The sequence below is a fragment of the Podarcis tiliguerta genome (genome assembly GCF_965153285.1).
Source record: "Podarcis tiliguerta genome assembly, chromosome: 13".
In the NCBI taxonomy this organism is placed as follows: domain Eukaryota; kingdom Metazoa; phylum Chordata; class Lepidosauria; order Squamata; family Lacertidae; genus Podarcis; species Podarcis tiliguerta.
The window spans coordinates 51,256,481-51,274,210 of record NC_139546.1 but is presented as its reverse complement, the minus strand read 5'-3'; the positions used below and the strand labels follow the sequence as shown (position 1 = coordinate 51,274,210).

The window sequence follows — 17,730 nt, the reverse complement described above, 5'->3', positions numbered from 1 at the left end:
AGCAAAGCGATCGATCAGAAAAGGCCTTTTCTTTCTTTCTTTCTTTCTTTCTTTCTTTCTTTCTTTCTTTCTGCCTCTGCTCAGCGCTCCCGTCCGCACGGCCACGTCTCCTTTAAAATTAATCATCGCTCCATCCCGGGGGCGCCCGCTTTTTTTGCTGGAGATAACGAGGCCTTGCCGTTAATTATTAAAAGCTTTTTAATGAAATATTAATTTCGACTGCGCCTGGGTAAATTTCACACCCACAGGGGAAGCGGAGGCGAGAGGAAGGGGCCGAGACGGGGCTTGAACCGCAGATCGGGCAGGCGAGGCTGAGCCTCCGAAGAGGGGTCCACGCTCCAGGTCAGAACCTCACCCACCCCCCCAGAGGCCGGCGGGAGGCCCCCTTCCCACGTTACGCAATGCCTGCGCGTGCATCTTCCCCTTTGCAGAAGGGACATCGTAGCTGAGTCGATAGGGCACCTGGCCCCGGGTTCAAACCCTCATGGCTTCTCCAGGCAGGTCTGAGCTAGATGGAGCCAGAGTCTGTATGCACTTCCTATCGTCGGCAACCGTCTGTATCGAGAGACAATGGACTGCACTTCGGGGTGAAGCCAAACCACTACGTCAGCAACCCTAAAGTGACCTCCTTCGGGTGCGTGTGGAGGTCCTGGGCTTCCCAGACGACAAGACCCACCTCTCAGCCTCGCAGGTGTGGCCCAAATTAAACCAGAGTAAGATGCATGGCACCAGTTCAACCACCTTAGGGACTCCATTCCGGATTTGTAGGTCCGTATAGTTAAAGCTCTGGTTTTCCCAGTAGTGATGTATGGAAGCGAGAGCTGGACCATAAAGAAGGCTGATCGCCGAAGAATGGATGCTTTTGAGTTATGATGCTGGAGGAGACTCTTGAGAGTCCAATGGACTGCAAGAAGATCCAACCTCTCCATTCTGAAGGAAATCAGCCCTGAGTGCTCACTGGAAGGACAGATCCTGAAGCTGAGGCTCCAAGACTTTGGCCACCTCAGGAGAAGAGAAGACTCCCTGGAAAAGACCCTGATGTTGGGAAAGATGGAGGGCGCAAGGAGAAGGGGACGACGGAGGACGAGATGGTGGGACAGTGATCTCGAAGCTACCAAACTGCGGGAGGCAGTGGAAGACAGGAGGGCCTGGCGTGCTCTGGTCCAGGGGGCCACGAAGAGTCGGACATGACTAAATGACGAAACAACAACAACAGTGTTTCCTCCTCACGAAGATGTCCCGCAGGGGAGCAGAGTTTGAGGATGAGAGTTTTCCTTCTCCGAGATGGGCGAGCCCCTTCTGGCCCTCACTTCCCTCTACAGCAGCCTTTCTCAACCTGCGGGTCCCCAGATGTTGTTGGACTACAACTCCCATCACCCCTGAGCTGTGGCCTTGCTAGCTAGGGGTGATGGGAGTTGTAGTTCAACAACATCTGGGGACCCATGAGTTGAGAAAGGCTGCTCTACAACAAATGCAGAAACTGCCTTCATCATCATCATCATCCTTTTACAGTGGTACCTCAGGTTAAGAACTTAATTCATTCCGGAGGTCCGTTCTTAACCTGAAACTGTTCTTAACCTGAAGCACCACTTTAGCTAATAGGGCCTCCCGCTGCTGCCGCTCCGCTGGAGCACAGTTTCTGTTCTCATCCTGAAGCAAAGATCTTAACCTGAAGCACTATTTCTGGGTTAGTGGGGTCTGTAACCTGAAGCGTATGTAACCTGAAGCATATGTAACCCGAGGTACCACTCTATACCCTGCCCATCTGGCTGGGTTTCCCCAGCCACCCTGGGCGGCTTCCAACAAAATATTAAAAACACAATAAAAGATCAAACATTAAAAACGTCTCTAAACAGGGCTGCCTTCAGATGTCTTCTAAAAGTCAGGTAGTTGTTTATTTCCTTGACATCTGCTGGGAGGGCGTTCCACAGGGTGGGCGCCACCACCGAGAAGGCCCTCTGCCTGGTTCCCTGTAACTTCATTTCTCACAGGGAGGGAACTGCCAGAAGGCCTTCAGAGCTGGACTTCAGTGTCTGGCTGGACGATGGGGGTGGAGATGCTCCTTCAGGTCTATTGGGCCTTTGAGGCCATTTCGGGCTTTCAAGGTCAGCACCGACACTTTGAATCGTGCTCGGAAACGTACTGGGAGCCAATGTGGGTCTTTCAGGACCATTGGACCCACCCCTAGTCTCATCCGCTACATCTGCCAGAGACTGTCCTCACAGGCAGAGGAAGACCCTAACTCTGGGCACCACAATTCAAGAAGGACACTGACAAACTGGAACGTGTCCAGAGGAGAGCAACCAAAATGGTCAAAGGCCTGGAAACAATGCCTTATGAGGAACGGCTAAGGGAGCTGGGCATGTTTAGCCTGGAGAAGAGGAGGTTAAGGGGGGATATGATAGCCATGTTCAAATATATAAAAGGATGTCACATAGAGGAGGGAGAAAGGTTGTTTTCTGCTGCTCCAGAGAAGCGGACACGGAGCAATGGATCCAAACTACAAGACAGAAGATTCCACCTAAACATTAGGAAGAACTTCCTGACAGTAAGAGCTGTTTGACAGTGGAATTTGCTGCCAAGGAGTGTGGTGGAGTCTCCTTCTTTGGAGGTCTTTAAGCAGAGGCTTGACAACCATATGTCAGGAGTGCTCTGATGGTGTTTCCTGCTTGGCAGGGGGTTGGACTCGATGGCCCTTGGGGTCTCTTCCAACTCTATGATTCTATGATTCTAACTCACTGAGGGTTTGAGACCCGTCGGCTCCCCTCGCCTGGTTCAGCCGGCCAGTCGAAGCCGTTCCCAGGATGTGGCCCCTGTCGCACGCTGGCAGTTTCTAGGAGCCACAAGTGAGAGCTGAGTGCAGGCGTGGGGCCAAAAGGTGGACAAACTACCCCAGAAGGAGCACAATATGTTCCCCCGTCCAGCTTGCTAAGTTTCTATTAATAGCAGCCATTCCTTCAGAGCAAAGAGGACTAGACTCTTGCGTTATTTTAAGGGCATTTGGGCATAGCTCAGGGAGTAGCACTGCCTTGCCTGCAGGAGGTCCCAGAACCAGTTCCTCAGATATCCCCTGTCGGAAACCCTGGAGGGTCACTGCTGCCAGCCAGTGTGGACAATATTGAGGTCGACGGACCCCAGAGGTCTGATTCGGCAGCTTCCTATGTCCCTAACGGCTCTCCTGCGCACATAACGCTCATCCGAACGTACAAGCAGAATCACGGAATTGCCAAGTCGGAAGGGACCCGAGGGTCATCCATTCCAACCCCCGGGAATGCAGGACTCTTTAGCCGAACCTGGGATTCGAACCCACAACCCTGGGGTCAAGATTCTACCAAATGAGCTGTCACAGCTATTTTAAGTCCAGGGCAAAGGTGCATCACGGCTTGGATATCCATGAGGGTCAATTCGGAGCAGAAATAAATATGTTTTAACGAAACACCTTACTTTACTTTTTGGCAGATGAGCAGGGAACAGATTGGCCGCACACAAAACCGTGTACAGAACTGTTCCGAGATCAGAACAGGAGGCCAGATTTCTCTCTCGCCGCACACAACTTCCAGAACGCAACACCGGTTTTCGTCTCTCCGATTTTTCAAAATACGTCCGTCGCAGGAGAGGCAGAAACCAAGACGCCCAAACGCTTTCCCACACATCTTCCCACCGCCTCTGCGCCCGGCCTGCTGTGTCTGGTGTATTCATTTCATTTGTTAAAAATTATACACTGCTTGGTTGTTAAAAGCAACAAGCTCAAACCAGTTTACAAAAGAAGAAGAAGAGAGGAAACGACAAAATTACCAGCACGGAAATTGCCCACAACAACAACAACACTTTAAAACTTTAGAAAAGTTATAGACTGAAATCTGCATCACACTGTACACGAGTTGTCGGCCGCAATTTGTTTTTAACTATCCGGCCGTTTCTTAGAAAGCGCTGCATTTTTAGGCGTCCGTTCCTGCCCTCCCCGCCAAACCAGTCTCGATCCGAATTGAGGCAAAACGAACGCTTCAAGCCGGTGGCACGCACGCAGCGTGAGAACGGCGGAGGAAAACGAAACCTGCGATTGTGGAGAGCAACTATGTTAGGGGAAACGAGAGAGGAAGAGGAAGAGAAAGAGAGAGAGAGAGAGAGAAAGAGAAAGAGAGAAAAAGAGAAAGAAAAAGGGAAAGAGAAAAAGAAGTCAAGATTTTGGGCTCTGTTCCCCCAGCCCACCCCAGCGAAGCCCCCCTACCCAGCACGCCGAGCCGGTAATTCATGGTGACGACTATGACGTTCCCGTAAGCGGCCAGGACGCTGCCGTCGAACATGTTCCCGGTCCCTTCCATATAGGATCCGCCGTGGATAAACAGCATCACCGGTTTCTTGCCGCTGTCCCGGATATCTGCGGGGCGAGAAGGGAGAGATGGGTGGCGTGAGGCTGGGATCCGTTCCCTCCGCGACAGCCTCTCGCCGTTCCTTTTTGGGAGGAAGGACGGAGAGGTTTTCCCCTAGCACGCGGCAGACACGCCAGCTCCTCTCTGCGTGCTGCTGTTCCACGAATGGCAGGGGGTTGGGATGGATGACCTTTCGGGGACCCACTTCCGACTCTGCCGTTCTGAGAGTCCATGAAGACAGAGCAGGAATCAGTAGCTGAGGAGAGCTGGGAGGGGAGAGGGATGGGAACAGGGGGGAGCGGGCAGCGTGTTCTCGAAACCAGGGACCCCTGAAATTGTGGGGCCTTTGCAAGTCACGTTGCGTGACGGGTTATGGGTGCTGAGCACCCTTAGGAGACCCCTCTTCCCCTTGCACAGCTACAGTCCTCCATCCCTTGAAAATAGGAGTGGATTTGTTAAGCCACTTTGCGAACTGTAGCTCGGTCACCTCACGATGCCGACCACCCTTAACCGAACTACAACTCCCAGGATTCCTTGAGGGAAGCCCATTTTGACACTCCATGTCCCTTCCCAGGGAACTCTGGGAATTGCAGGCCTGCAAGGGGAAGAACTACAACTCCCAGAATTCTCTGGGAAGCCATCACTGTTGACGGCGCTTTAAAGACAGGGTGCGAATGCGGCTTTGGCTGGGAACCCCAGCGGATCAGTAGGGTTACGAGGCGCTGTTGCAATGAGATCCAGAATCCTGGCCGGACCCCAGGCCCAAATCCCACAAGCCGATGACCAGGGACCTGGTGGGGCTGGTGTGTTTGGGGTCGGCAGGTGAGCTGGGTTCCAGGCCAGAGATGAATGAAAGGACGATGTTTGAAGCTTAGCCAATGGAGGGATGCTCATTTTTTATTTTTGTGGTGTTATATGTCACTGTTTCCGTCCTCCGCAACACCTCAGCCCAACTTTGGCCACTGGGATAAGGTGAAAGGGCTTGGGGGGCTGTGACCCGCTGTGCCCCCAAACCGTGCCTCCCTGGAGGGGGGGGGAGACGCAGAAAAAGGGCAGCCCCTCTCCTCAAGCCCCGGCCTGCGTTTCTAGGTCACATCCATTTCCATGGCAACCTGGAGCCTAATTAATTCGCTGCAAGGGGAGAGCGTTAATTAGACGCACCAAGGTCTTAATTAGCGGTTTCCACTCGGCCCCTCCCCCCACCCACCCGCCTTTCCTGAGGGGAACAGATGGGGAAGAGGGTGGGGCCAAAGGAAAGGGGGTCGTGATTCATAGAACCCCCCCCCCAAAAAAAACCAACAACCACCCCACACACGTGTGTTTGACTTTGGGCAACCTGATCCCTCTTCGCATTGGGCTGGGTGTTCATCAAAATGCGGATTATACCCAGCTCTACCTCTTTCAAATCAGAACCAGTGAAGGCGGTGAAGGTCCTGTGTGAGTGCCTAGAGGCGGTTGGAGGATGGATGGCGGCTAACAGATTGAGGTTGAATCCTGACAAGACAGAAGTACGGGAGGTGGGCAGGTGTGGAGGGCTCCCTGGTCCTGAATGGGGCAACTGTGCCCCTGAAGGACCAGGAGCGCAGCCTGGGAGTCATTTTAGACTCACCGCTGTCCATGGAGGCGCAGGTCAGCTCTGTGTCCAGGGCAGCTGTTTACCAGCTCCATCTGGTACGCAGCCGAGACCACATAACACCAGTCTTGAAAGACCTACGTTGGCTCCCAGGATGTTTCTGAGCACAATTCAAAGTGATGGTGCTGACCTTGAAAGCCCTAAATGGCCTCAAAGGCCCAGTAGACCTGAAGGAGCGTCTCCACCCCCATCGTTCTGCCCAGACACTGAGGTCCAGCTCCGAGGGCCTTCTGGCGGTTCCCTCCCTGCGAGAAGCCAAGTTGCAGGGAACCAGGCAGAGGGCCTTCTCGGTGGTGGCGCCCTCCCTGTGGAACACCCTCCCACCAGATGTCAAAGAGAACAACAACTACCAGACTTTTAGAAGACACCTGAAGGCAGCCCTGTTTAGGGAAGCTTTTAATGTTTGATGTATTACAATATTTTAATATTTTTTTGGAAGCCACCCAGAGTGGCTGGGGAAGCCCAGCCAGATGGGAGGGGTATAAATAATAAATTATTATTATTATTATTATTATTATTATTATTATTATTATTATTATTATTTGCCCGAAACACACCTCCTATTTCCTCCAAACCCCTCTTTCTCTTACACATATATATCTCAAGACGCCGTGACTCGTGGACTTCCAGCGAAACCGAATGTTGGGACCATTTTCTGAGTCTATCTGAACAGATCATGTATTAATTCCAACGGTTCGGGTTCGAGTGCTGTTGCTTTTTGCACGAGGTGCACAGGATATGGTCTTTGCTGGGCCAGAAACAGGTTAGTGGCTCTAAGTTAAAGCAGGGACTGATGCAAAACCTCTTGCTTAAAGGTAGCCAAATTCTGTGCAATTGCCACAAAACTTCAGGAACAAGCTGTGCTATCGTCATGTTTAAGGTTAAATAAGTTGGAGTTCTTGTTATTAAATATACCAAGAAAAAAGCACACCAAGAACTCAGGCCAATGTAAGTTTTAATAGTGGGAGTGGTCCCTACTGGCAAATCAATAGTCATCTGTAACAAAAACTAATCCATTCAAAAGTATGTATTCTGACAAGGATTACAAACTCAAATAGAGAATTTAAATGTATTTTCATGTAATATTTGTTACTTCCAGCTGATGAAGGTGAATACGTCGAAATAGGGCCCTGTCTGGTTTCTGATCCATAATTGACTTCTGGTGGTGGACTAATATGAACCTACTGATTTCTTATCATAATGACTAAGGCCTTAAATGATAGTTTTAGGTTATATATTAGTGACTTAAGTTTTATTTTTATTTTTTTAACTGTTGCTATATCTGTATTGTCCCTGTTTTACCTAATTGCAAATTCAAATGTATCCCTATCGTGTTTTATAACTTCCTTGATATATTGTATGTGGGCTGGAACTGTGACCGAAATAATAAAATTCGTTCATTCAGGACAGGCAACAGAAAAGTCCTGCGGAACTCCCTGCCACAGGGGGCGGCGGCCATCTTGGGTGGGCGAAGTCGCAGACGGCTGTCGGCGGTGACTAGGGTTCTGCTGCCATAGTTGGAGGCCACTGGCCTGATCCTGCTGGGCTCTAGGTATGTTCCTATTTCCTTGTGAGCATACTGCAGCCGCCCTCCTTCGGGGAATGTGTCAGGTAACGCAAGGCTGGCCTCCGTTCTCTACATGCTTGGCCAGAACATCAGAAAAGCGACAGGCCCAGCGTCACCCAGTGTGGGGGGTGGAATTTGAACCCTGATCCCCCCCTCCCCACTTCTTAATCTACCTCTTTTTCAAATCAGAACCAGTGAAGGCGGTGAAGGTCCTGTGTGAGTGTCTGGAGGCGGTTGGAGGATGGATGGCGGCTAACGGATTGAGGTTGAATCCTGACAAGACAGAAGGACTGTTTTGGGGTGACAGGAGGTGGGCGGGTTTGGAGGACTCCCTGGTCCTGAATGGGGCAACTGTGCCCCTGAAGGACCAGGTGCGCAGCCAGGGAGTCATTTTAAACTCACTGCTGTCCATGGAGGCGCAGGTCAGTTCTGTGTCCAGGGCAGCTGTCTACCAGCTCCATCTGGTACACAGGATGAGACCCTTCCTGCCCGCAGACTGTCCGGCCAGAGTGGCGCATGCTCTAGTTATCTCCCGCTTGGACTACTGCCATGCGCTCTGCGTGGGGCTACCTTTGAAGGTGACCCGGGAACTACAATTAATCCAGAATGCGGCAGCCAGACTGGGAACTGGGAGACCATATAACACCGGTCCTGAAAGACCTACATTGGCTCCCAGGACGTTTCCGAGCACAATGTAAAGTGTTGGTGCTGACCTTGAAAGCCCTAAACGGCCTCAAAGGCCCAGTAGACCTGAAGGAGCGTCTCCACCCCCATCGTTCTGCCCGGACACTGAGGTCCAGCTCCGAGGGCCTCCTGGTGGTTCCCTCACTGCGAGAAGCCAAGTTACAGGGAACCAGGCAAAGGGCCTTCTCGGTGGTGGCACCCGCCCTGTGGAACGCCCTCCCTTCAGATGTCAAGGAAATAAACAACTATCTGACTTTTAGAAGACATCTGAAGGCAGCCCTCTTTAGGGAAGCTTTTAATGTTTGATGCATTATGGTATTTTAATATTTTGTTGGAAGCCGCCCAGATGGCGGGATATAAATAATAAATTATTATTATAAAATTATTATTAATCCAGCACTCTAACCGCTACACCGCACTGCTGTTGGGACTCCAACTCCCCCCCACTCCAGTCAATGTTTAGAAATACCAGGATTAGGCCGACGGCCCATCCTGTTCTCACAGCGGCCAACCTGTGGGAAAGCCAGCAATCAGGATTCGAACGCAAGACCTGCTCTTCCCTCCTGCGGTTTCCGGCAGCTGGAATCCAGGAGCGCCGCTGCCGCTGACCGTGGAGGTCAACGCACAGCCACCCTGGCTTGGAGCCACAGATATTCCTCTCTTTATCTTCCACAAATTTCTCCGATCCTTATTTGAAGTTGTATTCCATTCATCTGGTGGCAGGGAGTTCCGTTGGTTAATTACAGCATGGGACGCTTAATCTCAAGGTCGTGAGTTCGAGCCTCAGGTTGGGTCCAAGATCCCTGCATTTCCCATGCAACTCGATGGTTATTTGTTGTGTGAAGATTGGCGGGTCCGTGAAAACCACCGGGTGGCCCTTGAGTCGTTTCAATACTGTAAACCAGAACCTTCCAGATATTTTGGACTGGGGCTGCCATCAACCCCAGCCAGGGGATAATGGGAGTTGTAGTTCAAAGCACAGCGGGTGGTGCCAACGGGCGCTGCTGTTTGAAGGATTTGGAGGGCACCCAGTTGAGGATTACTGCGGTGAGTCCTCGCCGTACTGTGGGTGTTAGGAGGAGAAATTCTGGGTGCTCCAGCTGTTTGCCAGATGTTTCGCAGGAGGGGAGGGGGCTCCAAAGCGGGGAGATGAATATTTACTTGGCGTACGGATTGCCGGCGGCAACCCACAAACCAGAACCGCAAAAGGGTCCAGAAAAGGCCACCCCAAATTATCGAGGGGACGGGGAGCAGTTGGGAATTTCTGGTTTCAGAGGAAAGGCCCAGATCCGTGAAATTAGGCCTTGCGCAGAGACTGAGAAAGGGTTTGCCTCCCTCTCTGGCAACACTGGAACTCGTGAACGTTGGAAGATTTTTTTAAAAAAGACCTTTTTCATGCTGTTGTTCAACTATGGAACTCCCTGCCACAGGAAGCCAACCGAGACGGCTTTAAAAGAGGCCTGGACCAATTCACGGAAGAGGAGGCGGCTTTGGACAGCCGGACACCTTCATTCGACATCTTTAGAGGCCAGGCGGAAATGTTCCTCTCCGAGCCAGTCTGTGTCTTTTTAATATTGCATGGACTTCTAAATGTGGGAGGGGGGGGGGCTATTGTTTTAACTATTTGTGCTTTTATGCTGTATTTTAATCTTGTGAACTGCCCTGACATCTTCGGATGAAAGGCAGTAAATAATAATAATAATAATAATAATAATAATAATAATAATAATAGCAACGGCTGTATTCTACCACCAGAAAGAAACAGCAGGTGGAACGAGGCTCAGATCCTGTGTTCAAATTCTGCTTGTAGGCTTTCCCTTGGGGCATTTGAGTGGCCGCTGTGAGAAGTCTTCCCCAACAGATATGCCATATATATATATATATATATATATTTGCTTTCGTAGATTTTCACGGGTACAGGAATGCAGGTTTTGGTGTCCTCGGGTGTCTTCCCGTGTAAAAGTTGGGGTGTCTAGGCGACGTTTCGACGAGGTCTCACTCGTCATCTTCAGGCTGGTGCTTTCGGCTTCTTGTTACTGGAACAGAGCTGTTCCAGTAACAAGAAGCCGAAAGCACCAGCCTGAAGATGACGAGTGAGACCTCGTCGAAACGTCGCCTAGACACCCCAACTTTTACACGGGAAGACACCCGAGGACACCAAAACCTGCATATATATATATATATATATATATATATCGGGGTGCAAATTTAATAACTTTGGAACTCCCTGCAACTTGATATCAGGCTCCACACTTTTTGGGGTGCCTGCTTTGAACATTTTAGTTTAGGCAAGCCTGTTTAAGACACGTAGGCCCTTGACACGTGTTTTAATCTGTGTTTTTTTTTTTTATCTTATTGTCCATTATTCCTAAACCTTTTTTTAAAAAGCTGCTTTCCCCCATCCTCTTATCGCTTTAAACTTTCCGTAAGCCGCTCTGAGACCTTTTCCTTCTCCTCACCATCGTTTCGCCAGACGAAACGAACAATAGGTAAATAAGCGGGGGGGGGTCAGGCTAGATGACCCCGGCGCCCCCTTCCAACTCTACAATTCTATCATCTCCCTTCAAGGCAGTTAAACAGCCCTCCGCTCTGATTTTGGACTCGTTTCACGCTGAATCCTCTGCCTTATCCTCTTGGACTTTGTGGCGTTGTTTTAAACGGACGCCGTGTCGGCTGCCCTAAAAGGGAAAAAATTAATAGCGCAGGGATTTTTGATTTTGAAGACCTTTTTCCTCAGGTGGGATATGGCCCCAGATCTCTGGGCCGTCCTTCTCTCTGTCCCCACCTGCCATTCGCTTCAGACATGCGCTGGCTGCCAGATACGGTCCCATGCGCCCCCAAAATCTTTGGACGAGAAGCGTTATTTTTAGTTGGAATCGCTTTGGGGGGAGATTCTAGCTTGTAATTGCTTTTAGATGCAATTGTTTTCCACCTGTTTTACAAGGCTTTTGCATTTTGCTTTTCAATTGCACCTTCGTTTGTAGCCCCGGGACCCTCAGGGAGGAACGGCCGGCTATAAATTCAATAAATAAAAAGGATAAAGAAAGAAAGATGTGTTATTATTGTTGTTATTATGCGCCCAGGTTTTCCTCGACCCACGAGACCATGCCCCGGCCTTCACTTTTCTGACTTCCTAATTTCATTTGCTTTTACGCCGCTGTTTCACTGGTTTTAAGTTGCCTTTTTTCCTTTCAGTTATCGGTTTTAACCTCTGAAATGTCGTTGCTGTTTTTGTTTGAAATAATAAGCAATTTGGAGCCGTTTCCTTTGTAAGGGAAACATATGGAGAAGTGGATACTTGAAATAAACACCTGTCCTGTACTGCCAGAATATGGCCGCATTGGTACGGGGGAAAGAAAGAAAGAAAAACTCTGCATGTGCTCAGGAACACACGCAGGAAGGGTTCAGAAGGGGGCGCCTTGTCTTCAGAACGTGATTTTCTAAATCCATACTCTTCGGCTGAACAATGCGGCTCGCAATCTTAGCTCACTAAAACGGGACTAGCTCACAAAACAGCCGCAGTTCCTGCATTGCACGGGGTTGGTCTGGATGACCCCTGGTGTCCCCACTCTTTATTTCTATGACTAATTCAATAGCTTGGGGTTCTCTCCTCAAATTCTCCTTTTCCCTGTGTTGGAGAGGGGGCCACAGGATGGGACAAGAAAGGAGTTCTTAAGTATACGGTGAACCCCAAATTCTTTCCCTGCCTGAACTCCACCAAACTCTACCAATTTAGTAGAATGGAATCGGTAAAATCCTGAGCAGGCACTGTTTCATGGTTTCCCAATGCAGGGAGTATTTTTCGATAACCAGTGTCTGCCTTGCTCTGCTAGATTTCTACTTGCAGGGAGTATTTTTCTGTAAGCAGTGTCTGCCTTGCTCAGCTAGATTTCTACTTGCAGGGAGTTTTTTTTTTTTAGATAACCGGTGTCTGCCTTGCTCTGCTAGATTTCTACTTGCAGGGAGTCTTTTTAAGATAACTGGTGTCTTCCCTGCTCTGCTAGATTTCTACTTGCAGGGAGTCTCTTTTAGATAACCAGTGTCTGCCTTGCTCAGCTAGATTTCTACTTGCAGGGAGTCTTTTTTTAGATAACCAGCGTCTGCCTTGCTCTGCTAGATTTCTACTTGCAGGGAGTCTTTTTAAGATAACCAGTGTCTTCCCTGCTCTGCTAGATTTCTACTTGCAGGGAGTCTCTTTTAGATAACCAGTGTCTGCCTATCTAGTAAAGGTAAAGGTAAAGGGACCCCTGACCATTAGGTCCAGTCGTGGCTGACTCTGGGGTTGCGGTGCTCATCTCGCTTTACTGGAGCCGGCGTACAGCTTCCGGGTCATGTGGCCAGCATGACTAAGCCGCTTCTGGCGAACCAGAGCAGCGCACAGAAACGCCGTTTACCTTCCCGCCGGAGCGGTACCTATTTATCTACTTGCACTTTGACGTGCTTTCGAACTGCTAGGTGGGCAGGAGCAGGGACCGAGCAACGGGAGCTCACCCCTCGCGGGGATTCGAACCGCCAACCTTCCGATCGGCAAGTCCTAGGCTCTGTGGTTTAACCCACAGCGCCACCCGCGTCCCCTTCACCCACCTTTGCGTCGGCCCAAACACCAGGAGCCTCCTCTTTCCTTTTCCGTTATTGTTCCGTTAACCTCCGGAACTGCCTGCCACAGGAATTCCCGAGAGAGTCAAGAGAGAAGGCCGCGCTTTGAATTGCGGGCGGGCAGAAGAAGAGGGACAACGTCAGGGCAGAGAGGCAGGATCTGCGGGCTTGTCCCGAGACAGTAGCGCCACACCCACAGCGCCACCCACGTCCCTCCCCCATCTAGTAGAAGATTGTAAAAACGTGACCCTTCTCTTTCAGTCTAAAGCAGTGCTGCCCATTCTACACCCCGGATAAACCCTCACTGAACTATTTGTGTGGCAATACCTAGCCTCTGAAACTCCCTGCCAGGCACCTTCGCTGGGCTCTTTTCGGGTCCAGCTAAAAAAGAATATTTTTGTTCAGACAAGCCTGCCCAGACGTGTAGAACATCAGCGTACAGTTTAATATGTTTTTACTTTATTGCTGATTTTTGTTTGTTTTAAAGAGTCGCTTTTTACTGTTCTTACTGGCAAATTTATTGTTTTCTTCTCCTTGTAAACTTGTTTTTAGGATTTATTTATTTTTTACAATCAAGGGGTGTATAAATTTTAAATAACTGTTCCAACGCCTCATTCTGCCACCGTCAGTGAATGTGGCACTGGGTGCGAAACAAGACGTTTCTCTTTGTGCTTTGTCTTCTTTCCTCCGCTTCCGCTTGTTTTTATCACAATAAAAACCACACACAAATGGTTCTGCATTCACGAGCCTCAGGTTCTGGGAGGACGGAAGTGTCAATTTCTGCTCTTAAACTAACCACGGTTGTTGTCCCCAAACTGCGGTTTCCTGGAAACACCGTGGTTTGTTAAAACGAACCACAATCAAATTGTTCTGGCTTGTTCTGAAACCACAGTTTAGAGAAACCACAGTTCCGGAGATTTGGACGAAATGGGAAACTGAGCTCAGTTGAAAAGTTGCAGAAAGGTGTGGGATGTTTTTTCATGTAGAGGAAAGACGATTAAGAGGCGACATGATAGAAGTCAAGTACGCATGGCCCAAGGAAAATCATTTCCTCCCTCTCTCGGGGCAGTAGGGCATATAATAATAATAATAATAATAATAATAATAATAATAATAATAATTTATTACTCTGGCGGCTTCCAACAAGAGATTAAAAGCACATTAAATGAAGTTGAACATTGGAAGTTTCAGGACAGATAAAAGATAGCCTTTCTTCCTGCAGCGCTGTTAACCTGTGGAACTCTCTGCCACAGGGTGGCCACCAACTTGAATGGCCTTAAAAGAGGACTGGGCAAATTAGGACTAAGGGTATCCGGTAGCTCATTTACGAGCAAACACGGTCTGCATAACCTTGCAAAGAGAGGCTAGAACCACAACCAGTGTGCAAATTTTGCTAACAGCAGAGGATTTCCCACCGTTTCGGCTCATTTTTTTTTTTTTCCTACACGGGATTAAAATACCCGGGGGAGAGTTGCAGTGTGGACTCTTGTTGATACGAAATAACCCTCCGCGTACACCAGGACCCACGAGTCCAATTTCTCCGCTCCATCTAATAAACCCAAAATAGTCCAGTCCACCAAGTTCCTCTGCGTAATAATTTGCTGCCCTTTAAAAAACAACGCAAAACCCCAAACCCTTTCCTGCATTTTCTTTCCTCAAATTAGAACTCAGCAGCGCCGTTCCAGTCCTGGCGAAATAAAGGGCTGTGGTTGCAAAAAAAGAAAAGGGGGAGAAAGGGAAGATATTCGAGGCCAGCTTTTCAGCGAGAGTTCCCCCTTTCTCCTCCGAAAATTTCACGGAAATTCCCTGCATGGCCATATCAGCGAGAGATATAATTCCGCAGGGACACCCGAAACACAACCGTCTGATTGTTTTGGGGCAAAAGGCGATGGAAAACAGTAAGGCCACTGCTGAGTGGGGCAAAAAAGGAAAATAATTCTTATTTTGGTTTTTAAACGGGCACATCGTTGCACCCTAAATCGGTGAAATTATCACAGAAAAGTATTTATCGGTTAGCTTTGGGGGTTGGCCCCCTTTGCTCAATGGTTGCAGGTTCAAACCCCGGCAGAGTCTCCGTTTTAAAAGGGAACAAGGAAACAGCCAGGGACCCAGAGAGATGCTGCCAGCCAGAACGGGTAACACTGGCTTAGATGGGCAAAAAAGCCACAAGGCGTGTGTTTTTTCCCTGCGTTTCTCCCAATTAGGCAACATTTCTTACGAGAAACTGCGGGCGTATCCTGTTAACCAAACAGTCAAAGCACCTACAATTCCTTCACTCTCTTTCTTGCCATCCCTGAACTACAATTCCCACGCCGCCCGGGTGCAAAGCGGCGGAAGGGTTAGCCAGGTCTCGTTGGACTCCAACTCCCATCATCCCCCTGGGCCATTGGGCCACGCTGGCTGGGGCTGATGGGAGTTGTAGTACGTCGACATCTGGAAAGCCGTTCTCGGCTGCTGACCAAGAAACAAGGGAGCAAAGCAACTTTTCTGTAAAATGGGCACAAGGGAAATTGCTGCTTTAATTCCGTCAGTTTGGGAGTGACAAGAAATCTTCCGCTTTCACAACCGGGGACTTTTAAGGGGTGGTGATGGCTTGTTTGGGGGACACCCTGGTTGGGGGAAAAATAACCCAAATATATATATTTTTAAGTTCGTAAAGGCAGGAAAACAATGGGAACCAGAGAACAACACCAGAGTCCCGTCCCACGAAGGCCGTTCCTCTCTCACAATGAATTAAAAGTTGCCAAGTTCAGAAAATACCCCCCCCCCTCCGTGGGCTTTTCTCCACCCAAAAAAAAGCCACTTTATTTTGGAATTTGTGAGCGAGGAGGATTCTGGGAAACAGGCCCAAAGCTTGGTTTGCTCTGGTGGGGACACCAGCCCCACACCCCACACCCACAAATACAAGCACACACCCAAATCCCAAATGAAATTCTTCCATTTGCAATAAAAGTTCTTCTAAATCTCAGTAAATCATCTGGCCCTAAATGGATTGGGGGGGGGGCAGTATTGTAATTATTATTATTATTGTTTGTTTCCCTTCCAAAAAAAAGGAGGAGAAAAAAAAGAGGAAAAGGTAAAGAAAGAAGGAAGCGAAAATTGTGATGATTTTGGAAAACAAGAAAGGGGGGGTGCTTTCCCAAAAAAAGGAAAAAAGAGGGGGGGAAGGGTTGCTTTTTTTCCAAAAGTTTATATATTATTTGTTCTGGTTTCTTTTCTTTTCTTTTTTTAATCAATATATATATATATTTAAAAAGAAGAAGAAGTAAAAAACCAAAAAACCAAAACCAAAAAAAAAGGAAAATATTTTCTGTTTCTGTTTTGTTTTGTTTTTAAAAAAGCAAGATTTGTGAAACATGCAGGAAAAATACCTTCGTCTGGAGAGGGATTGTTAGTTGACACCTCCTCACGCTTTTTCGTGAGCGGACCTAAGAGCAAGAAAAAAGAAGAAAAAAGAAAAATGGGACAAGGGGGTAAAAAGAGAGAGAAAGATCAAGAAAAAAAAGAGATCGGTTTTTGACTTTTGTTTCTCGTCTGCTTCAGCAAAAAGGGGAAAAAGCAATATTTCTTTTCTTTCTTTTAGCAAAATACAAACAATTTTCGTTTTTTAAAGGTTTTTTTTTTCTCTCCTGGGTTTGTGTGTGTGTGTTGCTGACGTTGACGGGATATTTTTATTTTTCCTTCCCCCCCCACCGAAAAAAGCATATATATATATATATATAATAGATTTATATATATGACACAGAATTATAGAGAAACCGGATGCTGTGAAATTAAAGGTAGGTTAGAGACAAACCAGGTTGGGAGGGGTGGGTGGGTGGGGGGTTAGATCCTGAAATGGATAACAGGTCTACCTGGGAGGGAGAGATTCTTTGCTTGCATTTTCTGCATCGGAGCGGGTTGGACTAGATGACCGCTGCTGGTCCCTTTCAAGTTTACAACCATCTGCAAGGGACCCTGCAAGATGCGATTTTCCTGGACTAGATGATATTTGGGGCTCCCTTTCCAAATTTCATTGCCATTCAACACCCCTGGGACAGCGGGCGGGGAGAGGGCAGACAAGCTCACTTACTTAAGGGCCACACCAAATTCTTCTCTTTGCAAGGGACTTGCCGGATCTTTAAATTGGAAACCAGCGTCTTAGGAAACCTGTGTGCCTGCAAAAACTGTCCTGTTTTGTTATCATCCCTGCTTTTTTCCTGGAGAAAATACTTGGGGGGTACTCTCGTTTTGACTCGAGAAAAATCACCATTTTGTACTTCAAATCGAGGGACAGAAACACAGCAAATGGACAAAAGTACAGGGGACGATTGGGTTGTGAACGTGAACCGCGCAGGTTGCGATTCGGCGCTTCTGCACATGTGCAAAGCACGATTTAGCGCTTCTGCGCATGCTCGACCGCCGAAACCTGAAACTATCCCATTCCGGTACTTCCGGGTTTCGGCAGTCTGTAACCCGAAAAAACGCAACCTGAAGCGTCTGTAACCTGAAGTATGCCTCTACAAAGATTCACAAAATGTGGGCTTTGCGTACCTCCAGAAAAAAAGCACTGGTTATTATATTGTGCATTTTTATTTTGCAAAATGCCTTTGTGATCCTCGGATGCTGTCATAAATTGGATCTCAAATGCCTTGGCTCCAGAACAAATTGGCTCCCGAATGATCGAAACGTGGGAGTGAGCGTTCCGGTTTCTGAACGTCCTTTCGGAAGCCGAACATCCGACGGGGCTTCCGATTGGCTACAGGAGCTGCTTCCTGCAGCCAATCGGAAGCCGCGCTTTGGTTCCCAAACGTTTCGGAACCCGAACGGACTCCCGGAACGGATTCCGTTCGGCTTCCCAGGTACGACTGTGAGGAAATTTAATAAACGGATACGCTTAG

The 17,730-nt window shown here is 48.7% G+C and overlaps 1 protein-coding gene and 1 long non-coding RNA gene across 3 annotated transcripts in view; one reads left to right on the top strand and one right to left on the bottom strand.

Moving 5' to 3' along the window:
- Positions 1-17,730, top strand: part of LOC310663273 — a 297,785-nt gene that overhangs the window by 161,434 nt on the left and 118,621 nt on the right. The window lies entirely within an intron of this gene.
- Positions 1-17,730, bottom strand: part of NLGN2 (neuroligin 2) — a 45,201-nt gene that overhangs the window by 17,197 nt on the left and 10,274 nt on the right. The window contains exons 2-3 of one of the 2 annotated variants that reach the window (XM_083410216.1): positions 16,222-16,278; positions 4,229-4,378 (exon numbers count right to left, since the gene is read on the bottom strand). In XM_083410216.1, coding sequence (XP_083266342.1) covers positions 4,229-4,378; positions 16,222-16,278 — 207 coding nt within the window. The remainder of the gene's footprint in view (positions 1-4,228; positions 4,379-16,221; positions 16,279-17,730) is intronic. The other variant, XM_083410217.1, reaches the window with a different exon arrangement.